This window comes from Aristolochia californica, unplaced genomic scaffold (genome assembly GCF_029961685.1).
Source record: "Aristolochia californica isolate CCGP_79_NKW_82.1479 unplaced genomic scaffold, dmAriCali1.0.hap1 SCAF_2, whole genome shotgun sequence".
In the NCBI taxonomy this organism is placed as follows: Eukaryota; Viridiplantae; Streptophyta; class Magnoliopsida; order Piperales; family Aristolochiaceae; genus Aristolochia; species Aristolochia californica.
In genome coordinates this window covers 3,227,566-3,245,223 of record NW_027181881.1, presented here as the reverse complement: position 1 = coordinate 3,245,223, position 17,658 = coordinate 3,227,566, and the positions used below count along the sequence as shown (strand labels likewise).

General features: G+C 40.5%; 2 protein-coding genes across 3 annotated transcripts; one reads left to right on the top strand and one right to left on the bottom strand.

Annotated features, from left to right (window-relative positions):
* The first annotated feature begins 7,982 nt into the window (after positions 1–7,982).
* LOC137955791 (two-component response regulator ARR2-like) lies at positions 7,983–13,457 on the top strand. 2 transcript variants are annotated; one of them, XM_068802913.1, is made up of 6 exons: positions 7,983–8,511; positions 9,054–9,206; positions 9,305–9,691; positions 9,783–9,859; positions 11,136–12,422; positions 12,721–13,457. In XM_068802913.1, the coding sequence occupies exons 1-6, from the start codon at positions 8,334–8,336 to the stop codon at positions 12,796–12,798; spliced, it is 2,160 nt and encodes a 719-aa protein (XP_068659014.1). In that variant the 5' UTR covers positions 7,983–8,333; the 3' UTR covers positions 12,799–13,457. The 2 variants fall into 2 exon arrangements, with proteins under 2 accessions (XP_068659014.1, XP_068659013.1); XM_068802912.1 differs by having other exon boundaries at positions 12,718–13,457.
* Positions 13,458–14,862: 1,405 nt separating this feature from the next.
* Positions 14,863–17,632, bottom strand: LOC137956950 (COBRA-like protein 7). Its single transcript, XM_068804625.1, has 2 exons — positions 16,787–17,632; positions 14,863–16,615 (listed from the first exon to the last, which is right to left on the bottom strand). The coding sequence occupies exons 1-2, from the start codon at positions 17,304–17,306 to the stop codon at positions 15,195–15,197; spliced, it is 1,941 nt and encodes a 646-aa protein (XP_068660726.1). The 5' UTR covers positions 17,307–17,632; the 3' UTR covers positions 14,863–15,194.
* Between the last annotated feature and the right edge of the window lie 26 nt (positions 17,633–17,658).

The window sequence follows — 17,658 nt, the reverse complement described above, 5'->3', positions numbered from 1 at the left end:
GTGAAAGTCGGGATAGTTCTCTTCGAGATGCCATGGGTTGGATTAGAGGAGTTGGGTGAGATTTTCTCTATTTTTTCAATGTTCAGTGCCAATTATTGTGTATTTTTTCATTTATGCTTTGTAAATTGTTATTAGTTGATACCTTTTGATTAATAGTAAATGTTACTTTTGATAGAGCTGGTTTGTTTCTATCGACTGGAGAATAAAATAACCAACAAAAACAGGACTTGATCAGAATAATGTTCCTATTTACCAAATTGTTGATTCTAGGTAACATAGCAATAGGTTCTTTGTTTTGAAAGCTCTTTTTAATTCATTTTCTTAAATTTTAGTTTATCCAGGATTTTATATTGAGATTGAATCTAAAATCGTTTTTTGCACTGTATTTCAAGGCATAGTGTTGAAGATACTTCGCCTTAATTAAGGCTCCTCTTTTATATACTTTCCGTTGAGGATACTTAGCCTTAATTAAAGGCTCCTCTTTTGTATATTTTCCGTTTCAGTTATAATCAACTCTGATCTGTAATATTCTGTATATGGTACTGTAAAGGTTATAAATACATCATCCTCACCACCTTCGTAGTGTGGTAGTTTTTTATCAAATCCTTTCATGGTATCAGAGCAGGCATTCTACCTTGTCTCTGTTGTGCGATTCTAGATTTCTCTCAAAAAAATTGCAGAAATATTTCTCGCTGTTCCGTCGAACTTCTCTACTCATTTTTTTTCTTTCTTCTCTCTGTCGCGACGCCCTGTTCGTTACATCGTTTGCTATCTACCGTAGCTGCTTGCTGACGGTGAATCAAGTCATCCTTGTCGAAAACTGATTGACGGATACCTGTCGGAGATCGCGTCCTACGCGAATCTAAAGCCGAAGAAATTTTATACTCTCATCGTCGTGTTTCCGTCTCATGCCAATCTCTTTGCGCTTGTCGTCGTTCGTCCCTCGTTCACCGTAGTCTTCCAGAATCAAATCGACTTCTGTAGCACCTCCTGGAGAATCGTCTGCTCCATTGAGCAGAAAGATGAAAGCCGCTCTGATGCAAAGAGCGACTCCGACGCGTAGGTCCTTGTCGTTTTTCGAACCGCCTGAGCCCAAAGGTTCGTTGAACTGGACGACTGTCAAGGAGTATAACGCCAACGTGTAACAAAAAAAAAATGTTTGCCTTTCTTCCCATGGCTTCTGATTCCTCTTCTCATCTTCTTCCTTTTAACATTCTAATCCACATGGTCACCATCAAGTTGTCTTCCTCCAATTATCTTCTATGGAAAAGTCAATTTCTTTCTCTCCTTGAGAGTCAAGAACTGTTGGCTTATGTCGATGGAACTCTTGTCCTGCCATCCCGTTTTGAACTAGCTTCCTCTCCCTCACTCAACCCCAAATTTCTGGAATTGAAATCAACCGATCAACGACTTCTCAGTTTACTGCTCTCCTCTCTCACAGAGGAAGTCATGGCTACCATTGTTGGCTTCTCCATTGCCCGCGATGTCTGGGTCGCATTGGAGAATAATTTCAGCCATCATTCAAAAGCCCGTGAACTGCGACTCAAGGATGATTTGCAGCTGATGAAACGCGGCACCAAACCAGTTGCTGAATACGCTCGTACCTTCAAAGCTCTTTGTGACCAGCTTCAAGCCATTGGGAGACCCATCGAGGATATTGACAAAGTGCATTGGTTCCTTCGTGGCCTCGGTACCAAATTTTCTAGCTTTTCTACCGCTGAGATGGCTCTCACCTCTCCCCTATTTTGCAGATTTAGTTTCTAAAGCATAAAGTTTTGAGTTGTTCCAACGATCCCTTGAGCCTTCTGCCACCACTGCGACGTTCACAACCACTCATCTTGGTCGTACCAATACCCATGGAACTTCCTCTACTTCCCGTGGCAACCATTGAGGTCGTTCTCATTCCCATGGCAACAACTCTTCCAACAAAGGACGCACCCACTCTAGTCAGGGTTGTCGTCTATCCGCTGTTAAATCTGTCGCATGGAGGGCCATTATGCTGACCGCTGCAATCAGTGATATACTCGGATTGATTCCTCAGCTAATCTTGCTGAAGCCTTCAACACATCTTGTTCTCTTTCTGGACCCGAGGCTACTGACTGGTTTTTGGACATTGGGGCTTCGGCCCATATGACCACCGATCCATCTACTTTGGATCAATCCAAAAATTACACGAGTAAGGACTCTGTGATCGTAGGAAACGGTGCATCTCTACCCATTATCTACACTGATATTTTTTCTCTTGTTCCAAATATTCACTTATTAGATATCTTGGTTGTCCCTCATCTCACTAAAGATCTTCTTTCAAGTAGTAAATTAATGTCTGATATCTATCTCTCCATTACATTTACTAATACTCTTTTCACTATCCAGAATCGTCAAACAGGAAGGGTGGTGGCAACTAGTAAAAGAGATGGAGGGCTCTATGTGCTGGAGCGCCGCAACTCTGCTTTTCTTTATGTCCTTAGAAATAAATCTCTATGTGCTTCATATGATTTATGATATGCTCGTCTTGGTCATGTGAATCATTCTGTTATTTCTTTTTTAAATAAAAAATGACATCTTTCTATTACGTCTTTGTTGTCTTCTCTCTCACTATGTAGTACCTGCCAATTTGCTAAAAATCATCGTTTACCTTATTCTCAAAATAAACATAGGTCGTCTCATGTGTTAGATCTTATTCATTGTGATCTTTGCGGTCCTTCCCCTATCAAATCAAATTCGGGTTTTATCTACTATGTAATTTTTATTGATGATTATTCTCGATTCACTTGGCTTTATCCTTTGAAATTTAAATCTGATTTCTTTGATATTTTTCTTCAATTTCAAAAATTTGTGGAAACCCAACATTCCACTCGTATCAAAATTTTTTAAAGCGATGGCAGTGCCGAATTTACTAGCAATTGCTTTAAAGCCCATCTACATTGTTCTGGAATCTATCATCAACTCTCTTGCCCATATACACCTGCTCAAAATGGTTTTGTTGAAAGAAGACATCGTCATGTGACTGAGAGTGGCTTAGCCATTCTCTTCCACTCCCACCTTCCCCCTCATTTCTGGGTTGATGCTTTCAGCATTGTAACTTATATCATCAACCGATTGCCCACTCCACTTCTTGGAGGTAAGTCACCTTTTGAACTTTTATACGGCTACTCTCCGAATCATGAGCATTTTCATCCTTTCAGTTGTCGTGTTTAACCTTGCTTGCATGATTATATGTCTCACAAACTTTCTCCCTGCAACATTCTTTGCATTTTATTGGGTTATAGTCCCTCTCAAAAAGGGTTTCGTTGTCTTGATCCTCTCACCACTAGGCTATATATCACCTTCCATGCTCAATTTGATGAAACTCACTTTCCTACAATCCCTAGCCCCTAGGCCCAACCTCTTTCTTCTCTTCACATTTCCAATTTCTTGGAACCATGTCTTCACCATATTGAGCCATTCTTCCCCTCCACCCCATTCCTCGCACATTCCTTGATCCCGCTCCTCCCCGTGTAATATTTGTTCTGACTCTTTAGTTGAGTCTGTGCAGGTTGATAATCCTCTTGCAGGTGCTTCTTTGCCACCCTCGGCCTCTGATTTGACTTCTATTGAGACCGTTACTAATCCTCCTTACTTGGGCTCTCATCCTATGATCACCCAAGCTAAAGCTGGTATTTTTAAGCATTGTCATCTAGTGCATCTTGGTGTTTTGGGCTCCTCTGGACTTCTTTCGGCTCTTCTTACTTCCACTGAGGCCAAATGATTCAAATCTGCTGCTAAGCATCCTGCTTCGCTTGCTGCCATGGATGAAGAAGTTCAAACTTTACAACAAAATGGCACTTGGATTTTGGTTCCTCGCCCTGCCAACACCAACATCATGGGCTCTAAATAGGTGTTTCACACTAAATATTTGTCGGATAGTTCTGTCAAGCTTCTCAAAACTCGGCTTGTTACTAAAGGCTATACCCAGGTGCCTAGTCTCGACTACTCTGACACTTTCAGTCGGTTGTCAAAGCTACCACTGTCCGTGTTGTGGTTTCTCTTGTTGTTACCAATAAATGGCCTCTTCAGCAACTTGATGTCAAGAATGTTTTCCTCAATGGTACCCTTAACGAACATGTTTATATAGAGCAACCACTTGGGTATATTGATCCTGGTTTTCCCACTCATGTTTGTCTATAAAAGAAAGCTCTCTATGGCCTAAAACAAGCTCCTTGTGCCTGGTTTCAGCGTTTTAACTCCTTTCTTCTCACACTTGGGTTTTCTTGCAGTCGCGTTGACACCTCTCTCTTTATCTTTCATCAGCAGTCTAGCCATATTTATTTGCTTATTTATGTTGATGAAATTTTTGTTACCGACAACAATCCATCTCTACTTGACAGATTTACTCGTAAACTTCATTCTAAGTTTGCTACCAAGGATTTGGGCTCCCTCAGTTATTTTCTTGGTCTAGAAGCTTCGCCCACTCTTTATGGTCTATTTATCAGCCAGTTAAAATATGCTCAGGATATCCTCACTCGCGCTCAGTTGCTCGACAACAAACTTGTTCACACCCCCATGGTTATTTCGCAACACTTGTCTGCCGATGGTTTTCCTTTTTCTGATCCTACTCTCTATCGGTCTCTGGTTGGCGCCCTTCAGTATTTGACCATTTCGCGCCCAGATATTGCTCATGCTGTCAATTATGTCAACCAATTTCTGCACGCCCCTATTGCAGATCACTTTCTTGTTGTTAAACGTATTCTTCGCTATGTTAAGGGCACCCTCCACTTTGACCTTCTTTTTCATCCATCCACTGTTCCCAGTGAGCTGGTAGCTTATTCGGATGTTGACTGGTCTGGCTGTCTCGATACTCGTCCTTCCACATCAAGCTACTCCATTTATCTTGGTAACAATATAGTTTTTTGGAGTGCAAATACGCAAGCTACTGTCTCACGCTCCAGTTGTGAATCTGAGTATCGTGCCCTAACAATGACCCTACTGAACTTCTTTGGCTTACGCATCTTCTACATGATCTCAAGGTCCTCGTTCCACAACAACCCCTGCTCTTATGAGACAACAAAAGTGTTATCTTCTTAAGCTCCAATCATGTTTCCCAAAAGCGGGTCAAACATGTTGAATTAGATTACCATTTTCTTCGGGAACTCATTGTGGCTGGCAAACTTTGCACCCAGTATGTGCCCTCCCCCCTACAGGTTTTTGACATCTTCACCAAAAGTGTTCCTCGACCTCTTTTTGATATCTATATATTATTTTGTTAAAGTTACATATGAATCAATCTTGGGTAGGTTGATAGTACCTTTTTTACTTTTCACCATTTTTTCATAAGAAATTATTGAACTAGATTGAACTAACCAATCCGATTCAAGTTCAGACCAAACCAACTAGCTGTATATTAATGTTTTAAGCTAAAAATTATTATTTTTAGGTGAGAACTAGAAAAAGTTGCAGCTCCAATTCAATTAGGTTGAACTAGCTGGTTCGACTAACCTTTTGCTTATATTAAATAATAAATTATTTTTATTATATTATTATTAATTGAAAATTTTATTTGCATTCACCTTTAAATTTTATGGAAAGCTAAATATTTCAGATGCATGCAGGTCCCACAACAGTGATATTTATCATCGCTCCAACAACAATAAGCTTAATTTTAAGGAGTCTAATAGTTTTTTTTTGTAAAAAATGGTGTAGATTTTTTTTTTTTACGCTTATGTTTCCTTGACCTCAAAGTTTAGGGCTGAACATTTAATGTATATTTGTTTTTTATATTAGTTTTTTTGGTCACTTCTTATTATAATGAAGTAATAAAATATTTATTAACTAAACATTTAATATTTTATAACCAAATTATTATCATGTATTTTTTATAGCTATATACTAATCAGGTATTAAATCCGATTATAATTATGAAATATATTTAAAAATTAAAAAAATTACACATAATAATTTTTATGGTAGGTACTAGGTATAAAATGTAAAAATAATAGATAAAAAATATCATATCATAATATTAAATCGATATTATATCTTGTATAATATTATATTATTAGATTAATATCATACTAAATAGTCGTATTTAATATTACATTAACAATACAAATTAAAATTTATTCAAATGTTACTCTACTATGATTATATTTGTAGTAATTACCCAATGGTATAGATTATTAAATAATACGAGATTGGATCAGATTGTTGTATTAAATAATTAAGGTATATAAACAACAATTATGATGTCACGCAAGCATGTGAGGTATGTAAGCAATTACGTCATAAAGATAATCCTTTACAAGATACGGTTGGTAGGTATATGACAGAGTAGAAGACTAAGGTTAATTTTGTCACCGGGTTTTGGTTAAGGACGGAATGAAGCGGGCGGGCAAGGTGGTGGGGGCCCCCTCCCTCAGTAATCCAGGACCAGCAGTCAGGCCGCCACGTGATTCTCCCACGTGTGAACAGCTCCATGTCACCGACTGAGCAATGTCAATTGTCGCCATCCGAGTTATAACTTGTTGATTTGGACAGCAAGAAGCGGGTTTGCGTCCCCTGAGCGGTTTTAAAAGAGGATAAAGAAAGCACCGGAACATCTCCATCACAAATTATTTAAGATTAATATGTGATTAGAATCATTGTCACGTTTTCTGTTGTTTTGTGCACACGGCGTTTGGGTCTTTTAGCTGTCTCCAGGGTGGCTTCACCTTCACTTCTCCCAACTTCCTTTTAATTAATTGTATTGGGCTCTTTCAGTGGTGGTGGAGTAACAACTTGGTTCCTGCTCTCGACGTGAGCATGATGCGTAAACCAGTGTAACAATGCCCACTGCTGCTTTGCTTCCTCCATTATTATCCAATTCTTTAATGTCCGGACTGAGATTTCAAGTTCTCAATTATTCTGACATTAGAGTTTAGAGTCTTAATACCTGAGTTTAATTCAAACAGAAACTTGAGTTTAATACACTCGCTGAGTCTGAGATAATAATGCCCGTCTCTTTCTGCTGCCTCCTGTGGAATTAACTTTCGCCTGCCCTTGGATACCCTTTGTATTCATTCACCAATAGCGAGCGGGTGAGAGTTTCACCGCACGGCGGCATAACGAAAGCCGCTTTTCTGCAACACCGATGAATATTATACGCGTCAAATCCCTAGAAAAAGCGAGATTACCCAACCAAATTTGTTTAATACACGCGTGAAATAGTGCTCGCAGTTACATATATTCCTTGAACCACACCCCGCCCCTGCTCTGATGTTACTCTCTGTAAAGGCAACACCGAGAGCGAGACTCATCCGCTTCCGCGACGAACGAGATCAGACCGGAGACGACGGAAACCGTTAGAGACCCCAACGCTTGCTTGTACGTCTGGGACTCTCCATGTCAGCCGACGTGGACAGGTCACAACACGTGTATTCACGTCGCCTCGAGTGACAAAAACCTGGAGAGGGAGAATATACCCGAATTACCCCACGTCTCGGAGGCAGTCCCGTGCTTACGGGACCCGAGGGTGATTGCTGACGTGAGAACCGGCACTTAACGGTGGCAAGGAGCGTTTATGGGGGGTGACATGGCGGTGGCGGGAGCGGGTGCTTGACGGGAGGGAGACCGCGAGGGATTGCGAAAAGAAGGGCCGAAAAAATCTTTGACGGATATCGTCGGTTCCGTTTGTTGGGGGCATGCGTCATGGGAACCCGCGAGTCGGTCTCGTTTTACTTTTTTATTTTTACTGTTCGAGACGACTTTAGAAGCGAGATTTGAACTCGCTAAAATAAAGTAATTAATTAATTTACGTCTTTTGCATTTCCCGATCTCATCGTCTCTCTCGATTCAAAATAATACCTTCCTTGAGATTTACTTGAAGAAAAGTTTGGATTTCTGTTTTTACCTTTCACTGCAGTGAAGGGCGACGGGTTGACGGCGTTAGATGGAAGGCGGCAATTGGTTAGCTGGCGTAGTTTGTTAGCGTGAGCTGGATCCACTCTTATCGGAGAGTAACAAAACAAGAACCCGAACGAAATTGGAGAGAAGAAGAGCTCAAAAGCAGTCTTCTCTCCCAAATCTTCTCCAGATCTAACCGAGTCTTCCCTGTTATCTATCTTCTCTCTGGAATCTCTCACTTCACTAGTAACAGCAAGAAAACGGGTAGTCGAGGCAAAAAGGGAGGAAAGAAATGTGATCTTGTCTCCTTTTGTTTCTGATTCCGCTTCTCGCCTCTTCTATTGACCTCCGCTGTGTTGGAATCATGGCGCCTCTTTCATGAGGCGCGGTCTTATTTGATCATGTTTCCCGAGTTTCAGATGTGCGCGGATAGTGTAATCCTCTAAATTCGTTTGTTGTATCGAATCTTGATTGAGATGAATACGGGCAGTAACCCGAGGGCGGCTGTCTCGACGGCGAGTTCCACCGGCAGCCGGAAGGTGGTCGATGGTATTCCCGATCAGTTTCCGGCGGGGCTTCGGGTTTTTGTTGTTGATGATGATCCTATTTGCCTTAAGATTTTGGAGAAGATGCTGCAGAAATGCTTGTATGAAGGTATGGTTTGCTGTGGGTAGCAATTCGTGCTTGCGTCCGAGTTTTCGCGTATTTCAGTTTCTATTTTTTCTTGACAGTCTCTCATGTATCTGTTTTTAGACGATTCGATGGTTTTCTTGGTTTTAATTGCAGCCTTTTCTGTTTGGTGTTGCGGGTCGATTTATAGTACGTAGTAGGAATTTCGTTTGGATTTAAATTGTCCGTACTTTGATCTGATCCTGGTTGGATGCTTCTTGCATCTTTGATATTATCGCATCCGATATTTGTCTCAAATTCTGACTACATATGGTTTTCCTGACGAAAACATTACTCCTTCAAACTCTTTATACGAGGAATTTTTTAAACCGCAGTCGTTTCACTGTTACTACTGTTAAGACTTCAGTCTTTTGTTATTTCTGTGAAGAATCAAATACTTTCACTGCTGACGTTTCTTCTCCATAAGTGTGCTGTTAGCCCCCTTGATTTGAACCTTTTCTTCTATTTCTCTTTGCCTGTGTATAAACCACGATGCAGGTGTGCATAATTTTTTCTATATTGTGCAGTTACAACTTGTTCTCGTGCTGTTGTGGCCTTATCAATGCTTCGAGAGAGGAAAGGTGGATTTGATCTGGTTCTTAGTGATGTTTACATGCCTGACATGGATGGATTTAAGCTCTTGGAGCACATTGGTCTTGAGATGGACTTACCTGTTATCAGTAAGTAGAAATCATTTCATATAAAGAGAACGTACAAAAAATGAATAACTCATAACAATCTTTGTCCCATTTCTGATAATTTTTTCTAAAAAAAACAGTGATGTCTGCTGATGATGGGAAAGACGTAGTTATGAAAGGTGTAACTCATGGGGCTTGTGACTATCTTATAAAGCCTGTGAGGATGGAGGCAGTAAAGAATATATGGCAGCATGTGGTTAGGAAAAAGAGGAATGAATTGAAGGACCTGGAGCACTCTGGAAGTGTGGAAGATAGTGATAGAAACAAAAAGGCATCTGATGATGACTATGCATCTTCAGTGAATGAAGGGAGTTGGAGAAATTCAAAGAGAAGGAAGGATGTGAAAGATGAGGAAGATGAAGGGGAGGAACGTGAGGATTCATCAACCTTGAAGAAGCCAAGGGTGGTTTGGTCGGTTGATCTTCATCAACAATTTGTTGCTGCAGTCAATCAATTGGGAATTGATAGTAAGATACACTTTTAATACAGATGCCCTTCTTTTTTCTTTTCTTTTTTATTAGGGTGGGGGCATTTTATCTGACATTGTTTTAATTGCAGAGGCTGTCCCTAAGAAAATTTTAGAGCTAATGAATGTTCCAGGGCTCACAAGAGAAAATGTTGCCAGTCACTTGCAGGTAGTACTTTTATCTCTTTGAAATCTGTAAAATGCAAATGCTTTTATCTCTTTGAAGTCTGTAAAATGTAAATGCTTTTATCTCTTTGAAGTCTGTAAATTGCAGATGCCTTTAATGCTAAAAGTTGATTCTCATGTGAATTTCTGAGGTTCTGTGATTAATGTTGCTTTATTACTTCTCCAATAAGAGTTCTCTTTAGACAAGAATCTGATTGTTAAGGCATAATTCCTTAAGTTGTACTCAAAGATTTCCTGTAACGAACACTTTCCCAACCATGCCACTTATTTATGAAAAGATACTCAAGTTTGTTCATGGTTGAATCAAACAATGTGTTTGAATTTCAGAAGATTAGAACTGTTGACATTTTTCCTCATCAATCTGTGATGTTATGTGATCACCTACAAGAGATATTTGACTTTTTCTAAAATTTTGTAATGTAACAAGAAACATTTTTTTTAGTACTAAAGATGTCCTAATTAGATAACTTGGTGAAAGAAAAAGATGATCATCTGGACTAATTGGATTGGTATCTGCTGATTCAGTTGCTACTGGTTTTATGTTCAGGAAACAATTGTTATTGTCAATCATTATCTTTTCCGTATGTAAAAGGCTGCACTTTTTAAGATGATCATGAATAAAACATTTTTTTTAGTACTAAAGATGTCCTAAGTAGATAACTTGGTGAAAGAAAAAGATGATCATCTGGACTAATTGGATTGGTATCTGCTGATTCAGTTGCTACTGGTTTTATGTTCAGGAAACAATTGTTATTGTCAATCATTTTCTTTTCCGTATGTAAAAGGCTGCACTTTTTAAGATGATCATGAATAATGATGTTTATCGTCACTGAGAGACAGAACCTTTATGTTTCTCTGCTATTATTGATGGGCAAAACCAAAAAAAAAAAAAAAAAGGAAAGAAAGCTTGCTTAAAGTTTCTCTTGTGAGACTAGAAATGGACACAACTTACTTGGTATGTTACCAATGACTTTACTTATATGAAGTTAGCCTGCTGCTCATCTACATGTAGATTATAACGAGAGCATTTCTCATGACAACATGGAAATGCTCTGCCTTTTCCTCTAATTTCTGTAACTGGTCTCATCAGATTATATCTATGTTTAGCTTGTAATCTTGCTAAGAACCTTTTGTCATTTCACGCTTCATATAATTCAAATAGGGATTTATTTTTAAGATAATTGAAATAGAGATGGTAATTGTTTGAGTCGATTTGGGTGTGATAAAAAATAACTAAAACCTTCAATTTGATGCTGCAGAAGTACCGTCTCTATCTGAAAAGACTCAGTGGGGTGTCACAACATCAATCTGGACTTGGTGCTCCTTTTGTGAGTCCCTCAGATGCACATTTTAGCTCACTTGGTTCATTTGATGGACTGGATATTCAGACTATTGGCGTCTCAAACCAACTTCAACCAGAGAATTTCATGACCTTGCAAGGGATTGGAAGGTCAAATGCTACTAGTGGTGGTGTTGTTGGCATGACTCTCGTTGATCAAATGAATCTACTTAATCCTGAGTCACAAATCACAAACTCTTCAAAACTGAGATTTGGGGTCACAGAGCAGCAACTAAGCAACAAACAAGTGAATTTACTTCATGGTCTTCCAACCGCAATGGAAACAAAGCAGCTTATGCATTTGCATCAACCCATTCAAACATTTGGAAGTATGGGTATTCACGTCAGTGAGGGTGGATCAAATGGTTTTCTTAGTTTACCAACTCAAAGAACGGGTACATCTCATGTGGACCACATCCAGGGGGTTCCAGGGAGTTCACTGGCGATGCAGACAGCCCAGCATAGACAACAAGTCCCAGTCAATCAAAAGCAAATTCAGGTTGATATGTTGCAACAACAAAGATCAAAGGGGCAGTTAATAAATGAAATTGCATGTGGGCAAGCATCTAGTCTTCCTTCTTCCATTGGGCAGCAAATGCTGTCTAATGATATAGCAGGTCGGATTCTTAGCAGGAATGCTTCTGTTGTCAATGGAAGAAGTCCATCCACTGGGGAAGCTTGCTTTAACAATAATTCTTCTTATGTCAAAGTTTCCCAACCTTCTATTAGTTTTCCAATTGCACATGGTACAGAATTGCCTGGAAATGGTTTTCCTGTAGCCAGTACAAGAGGATTATTTCAAGAATCCATCCCAACGGCTGGAAATTTGGAAGGATTGGAGAGTGGAAACCACTTTAAAAGCAGTAGGGGATTTATTCCAAGCTATGATATATTTAATGAACTTCAAAACAAGAGCCAAGGTTGGGAGTTGCCTGGTGTGAATCTGACTTACAACACAGCCCAAAATGTAAGCTTGTCAAGCACTCCTGATTTTGGATTGGGTCATCAAGGTTTCACAGGCCCACAGAAAAATGGGCTGAATATAAATGAACGTGCAAGCCAAGAGGGTGTTGCTCCACTTCAGAACAATCTCTCAGGTGATAATTCTTTGAGAATAAAAGCAGAAGGAATGCCAAATTTGGGTGGTGATAATATGTTTCTTCATGATCACTTTGTTCAAGATGATGTCATGACACTATATAAACAGGTCAGCCTTCTTCTATCATAGCATAGGCACGTTTTGGTTTTCTTCAAACTTATTATATTCATTCAGGAGTTTAGATCTCTAGATAATCATGAACGTCTTAGCTAAGTTAGGTCTTAATAACGGGCATGACTGGATTCATGCTCGAAGTGAACTCTTTCATTTTCTTTGATTGGATTGGATTTTGGAGGGCATGGTTGGTCTAAGTGAATATTCTCATGTTTTCTTTCTGTTAACACTTGCTGATCATTATTAAAATACTTCTCCTTGCGTCCTTTTTTTTTTCTTTTGGGTGAAGCAGCAACAACAAGAGGGCATTGGACCAGTTGAAACAGAGTTCAGCTTTGATGGATTTCACATGGATAACATTCCAGCATAGATGTTACCTGTCTCTCTGTTAATGAGATGCACACAAGTTTTAGCTCATTTTATAAGGGACTTTATGCTCAATGCCCTGTGAGGGTCAACTTCAGATATTGCCTGGGTACACTCCATCTGCTTCAGAGGCACTTTTCTTGATTAATTGACCGCAGAGAGGGTATTTTGGGTTCTTATATCTCATCAAACAAGAAACTCTTGCCTCCAGAGTGAAGTGATTCCTGCATACTAGGAGAATTGTGTAAAGATATCTGCATGCTACCCAAAGGTGTAACATGCAAAGTTTTGACTTCTTTTAGTTCGGGGTGGTGAAGAGGATCTAATTGAGCTGGTTGTGGAGGTACGTGGATGTTGCTTTGGTAGGTTATTTTAATGGTTGGGGGGGGGGGGGTTAGGTGGCGCAAAAACAGCTAGTAGCGGAGGTGGAAAGCATTCCTAACTTTAATAACAGTCGCTTTACTTTTTCTTATTAGATTTAGACACGTTTGTACAGCTTTGGTTTGTTTGGTGTAAGACAGAAGTGGACTGGGAAGCTTAGGTTCTAGAGGAACCAAGTGCTATTGTTAACCTAAACAATTTTTTTTTTTTTAAGCTCTGTTCCATTGGTTTATTATGTGAACCGTGTGCTGAATTATTCAAAAGGGGTTGATGTTCCTTGTATGCCAGATTGGAATTTATCTGCTCTCTTTAAATCGCCTCTCAGCGTTAATGTGGAAGCAGTATTCTTGATAGATAAAAAACTATACATGGCGCTAGTCCATGGCTTGCTTATCTAGTGGTTATATATATTTTACTGAGAAAATCTTGAACTCCTTGTCTGTATTCCCATGAAAGTTTGAGTAATGGAGTGATACGCTTAGACGTCGTTCTAATGAGGCAGAGCGTTGAAGGGTCACCCAGAATCCTCGTAATTCAGATATTCCAATGCTCAGGTAATCCCTTAAGGTTCTGTTTCTTCACATCTACACATGGAAACTTTTTCAATAACCTCACAGTTGTAGTATCTGGTGTGGGTTTTGGTTTTTAGTCGAACAATTTATCTTATCTTAAGGTTGAGCATTGTACTGTTTATGTGAGAAACTTCGTGGTGATATTAATTACGACAACATTTCTTATAACTTATGCGGACCTCATCATATGTATCTTGATTGGATTTTGATTTGTTGAGTCAAACAACCTTTGAGATTGAAAAACTGTACTTGGTAGACTTGAAATTTACCGATGGTATTTGGGGTTCTATTAACCGTGCACAGAACCGTGCTGAATCCACTTCATGAGACGAGGAGAGAATCTGGCACCATTAACTGATCTTCTTCGTGAAACAAGGAAACAGCAAAATGGTTTTCTTCTTCTTTTCTCCCATCCTCACTCTGGCTACCGATAACAACGCCTTCTGATTGTAGCCGGAACTCGTACTTCTAGACACGGTTGGTTGGCCAATGTTCAACCCTATTTCTTTTCCCGTCAATCCCATCAGAAATTATCATTGATATCATTCAAAAAAAGATATATTATTGATTTTCGTATAACAATATTCACGTCTACAGAGGCGCTGCATAGTGGCAGCCAACCTCTGCAATCCCAGTGGTCGTGCGGCCATGTTATTGGTCACCTCCAGTGCATTCAGTCGTTAAAAAATTTAAAATATCTGAAAGTGCTTCTCCACGCCCATTCTGAACTATCACGCCATACCCTCCCATCCCGCTACCAATCCTTTCTGATTCATATCTCAGCAGTGCTCTTGGTTCTCATGGCGCTTAAGCACTTCTTCCTGGGGTGCTCCCTCGTCTTCCTCCTCCTGCTCGCAGGTGCCCTCGGTGGTGACTCCTATAATGGGGACTCTCCAAAACCAACTTCCAGTACTCACCAGCTGCCTAAGGCAGACTACAAGAAGCCCAAGGTCGAGCAGGCGAAACCGGTGCCTGTTTACGAGACTTTTCTTAATTATTTTATCATAAATCTAATTTATTAATAAATTCCATGGGACACTTGTCATAATGTTACATTAATACAAAATCTATATTTTAATAACTTTATATAACCCGTACTAACGTAAAAAGATACATTATCCCAAAATTCACTTTCACTTTCTCCTCTATTCGACTCTCAAATGATCTTCGTGCAGTAGCAAAAAATTGTGAAAGCAGGATATTCTTCAAAAACATTTAAAGTCAAGTATTAACTTCGAGCGAAGAGCAATTCCAGCATTACAACTGTGTCCATTTTCGGCCCTCTGATACAGTGTAACCTATCCTCGATCGCCACCTCTCAGCCCAAAATCCTGAAAACTCTGCTTGTTCATCACAGTGCAGCACAAAAACAACACGTTAAACTCCTCGTAAATGATTGAACAATCTGTGAAAGAATCAAAGAATCATATCCAGTCCACCAAGTTTACTACTCCAACAGCACAAAAAGCGCCCCAGCTAAGATCAAAAGCAGAGAGAATCGACTCTGGATCTTAAGTCTGTGACTTTCTGACGTAGGTAAGGTTGATGGAAGTGAACACTCCTCCCCATTGAAGAACACTTTGCTGGGAAATCCATCCCCACTAACTACATTAATTCCAGGGGTTGGCTTCTTCTTAAAGGATACAACTGTCTGCTGTTTACCAGGTATCGGAGGATCCCTTGATGGATCAGCCCCATCACTCTCAGCAATAAGGAAATTCAACCCGGGAAGCCCTTGCATGAAGATCGTGTTGTTCACATCAGGAAGAGTACTCCCATTGAATGAGTACATGGCCTCATAACCTGGAAATGCTTTGTCTAACTGGACGGCTGTGAACCAGTCTTCAAAACTGTTATCATCCCAGTTGAAAAGTGTAATTCTTGCGGTCCAACCCCGTCTGTAGTCAGTTGCTACATGCCAATTGATGCTTACACCACACATGTCTCCGCAAGGCAATGTTTTAGGGACCTGAAAGTGTTTGAGATCAGCCCATGCCAGAGCTTTCTGTGTTCTGTTGGCAAAGGGGACGAGGAGGGCATCCGGTGGAAGTAGCAGAGCTGGCTGTCTAGTACTACAAGTGGAAGCCACACTAGATGGGCATCCACAGGCACAAGTTTGGCATGGAATCACAGAATCATTGTAAAACGCAGAGAATGAAACACAGCACCGAGGCTTGGAACCTTTGGGTTGTGTGATGTTGCAGATGACTTGCCAGGTAGCTATTGCAGAAGTAGTAGACTGTAGACCACTTGGGTCAGGGAATTGAGTCGGGCTGACACGCACTGGAGGGCCACATTGGTAATCTGGGTTAAGAATCCCGCTAATCTTCCAGTTCTGGGGAGCAAACAGCTGTGTACGGTTGACATCCGGTGGCATCTTGTTTACTTGGAGTTGGAAAGCTGATACAGACTTGCTTGGATCCATGGACGGTGGTAAAAGAGTCCCGTTCCTACAGCAAAAGGGAATCAAGCCAACCTCTGTGTCGTTTGCTTTGGTCAATGGAAGGTCCAAAATCGTTGGAGATTTCTGACAATTCATAACTTTCGTAAAATCCAAGTCCTTATAGAAACTGCCTTGCTCCCCAAAAATACACTCAGAGAAATCAGTTTTTGATGTGTACGCTCCCTTCATGTCCTGGATGAATTCCCCCCTCATCCACGCCCAATTCAGTTTCCAGTTGTCCAGACGTCCCAACGGGTTGTTGTTTGAAATTGTGACTGAAGCCAGATAATTTGAGTCGAACGATTGGAGCACATCATAATACATGATTAAATCACCGTCTCGGCGGGGTAAAAACGGATCTTCTTCAGTGACGTTCGCTTTAAAATTTGGATTTCTGGTACAACACGCATACATAAAATTCGTCCCTATATAACAGATTTAAAATACCCGTAAGAGAAAATAGCAGGGCAAGACCAGGAAGATGCTAACGACCAAAAGCCAAAACCAAAATACTAGATCAAAAGAGTTAAAAATTGAACTACGAATATTAAGTGCCAGACTTTCAAGACTATAGGAAGAAAAGAGAAAAAAGCTACCTTGCTTTGTGGGGGTCGAGCACTGGTAGCCATCGTTAGCGAGGGAGATGTTAGACGGCAAGGGGACATTTGGCGGCCGCACTCCGAACTGGGTCCCGACGAGTTCTATCTCGACTTGAATCTGATTGATGTCTCCGGCGGTCTCGATGGCCGTTTTAAGATCGGGATTGGGAAATCCGGAGAAGAAGGTCCCATTTCCTACCTGTGCCGGAAGAGTGGTACCATCGGTGAGTATCGCAGGGGATGATGAGACCAAGATCTCTTTATTTTGGAACCCAATGAAGAGGTTCCAAGATTTGAGAGGGATGTCACCGGCGTTGAGGATGGTGGCAGTGGATTTGAAGGAGTACGGCTGGCGCTTGGGATCGGAGAGAAAAGGGCGTATCCGGGCGCCTTCTTTGTGTAGATAAGACAAGAAGATCCCATTGCAGAGGTCTTGTGCTGGAGCTGGGGCTTGCGCGAGGCAAATAGGGATAAAGACGGAGAAGATGAGAAGAAAAGGATGCAAATTGAAGGCCATGACCAAAGAAGAAAGAAAACCTTTGAGCAGAAGTAACAAACAGAGATTTATCAGAAGAAAGGGTGAGATATGTTCATAGAAAGGAAGAGGGAAGAAGAAGGACGCAAGCGCGTGCAGAACAGCTTAGAAAAAGCTGGAGGCCACTTTCATTTCTTTGGGTTTCTTCGACTCAGAAAACCTATTCTCCAATTTCTTTTCTCTTCGTGCCGGCAACGGGTAACAGGGAAGAAGAAATAGTAAGAAAGGAGGGGAACAGGTCTCTTCAGAAGAAGTCAAGTCTATGGAAGGAGATCCGAGCACCCCTTCTTCCTCTTCTATCTTTTTTCTTTGAAGGTTTTTTAAATTGACAGAG

What these genes read in the sequence shown, in the direction of transcription:
- LOC137955791 (XM_068802912.1), top strand. Translation starts at nt 8,334, where the DNA reads ATGAATACGGGCAGTAACCCGAGGGCGGCTGTCTCGACGGCGAGTTCC. An exon ending in GCAGAAATGCTTGTATGAAG is followed by an intron (nt 8,512 to 9,053) that starts GTATGGTTTGCT and finishes TATATTGTGCAG; the next exon opens with TTACAACTTGTTCTCGTGCT. An exon ending in GATGGACTTACCTGTTATCA is followed by an intron (nt 9,207 to 9,304) that starts GTAAGTAGAAAT and finishes TAAAAAAAACAG; the next exon opens with TGATGTCTGCTGATGATGGG.
- LOC137956950 (XM_068804625.1), bottom strand. Translation starts at nt 17,306, where the DNA reads ATGGCCTTCAATTTGCATCCTTTTCTTCTCATCTTCTCCGTCTTTATC. An exon ending in CTCGACCCCCACAAAGCAAG is followed by an intron (nt 16,616 to 16,786) that starts GTAGCTTTTTTC and finishes TCTGTTATATAG; the next exon opens with GGACGAATTTTATGTATGCG.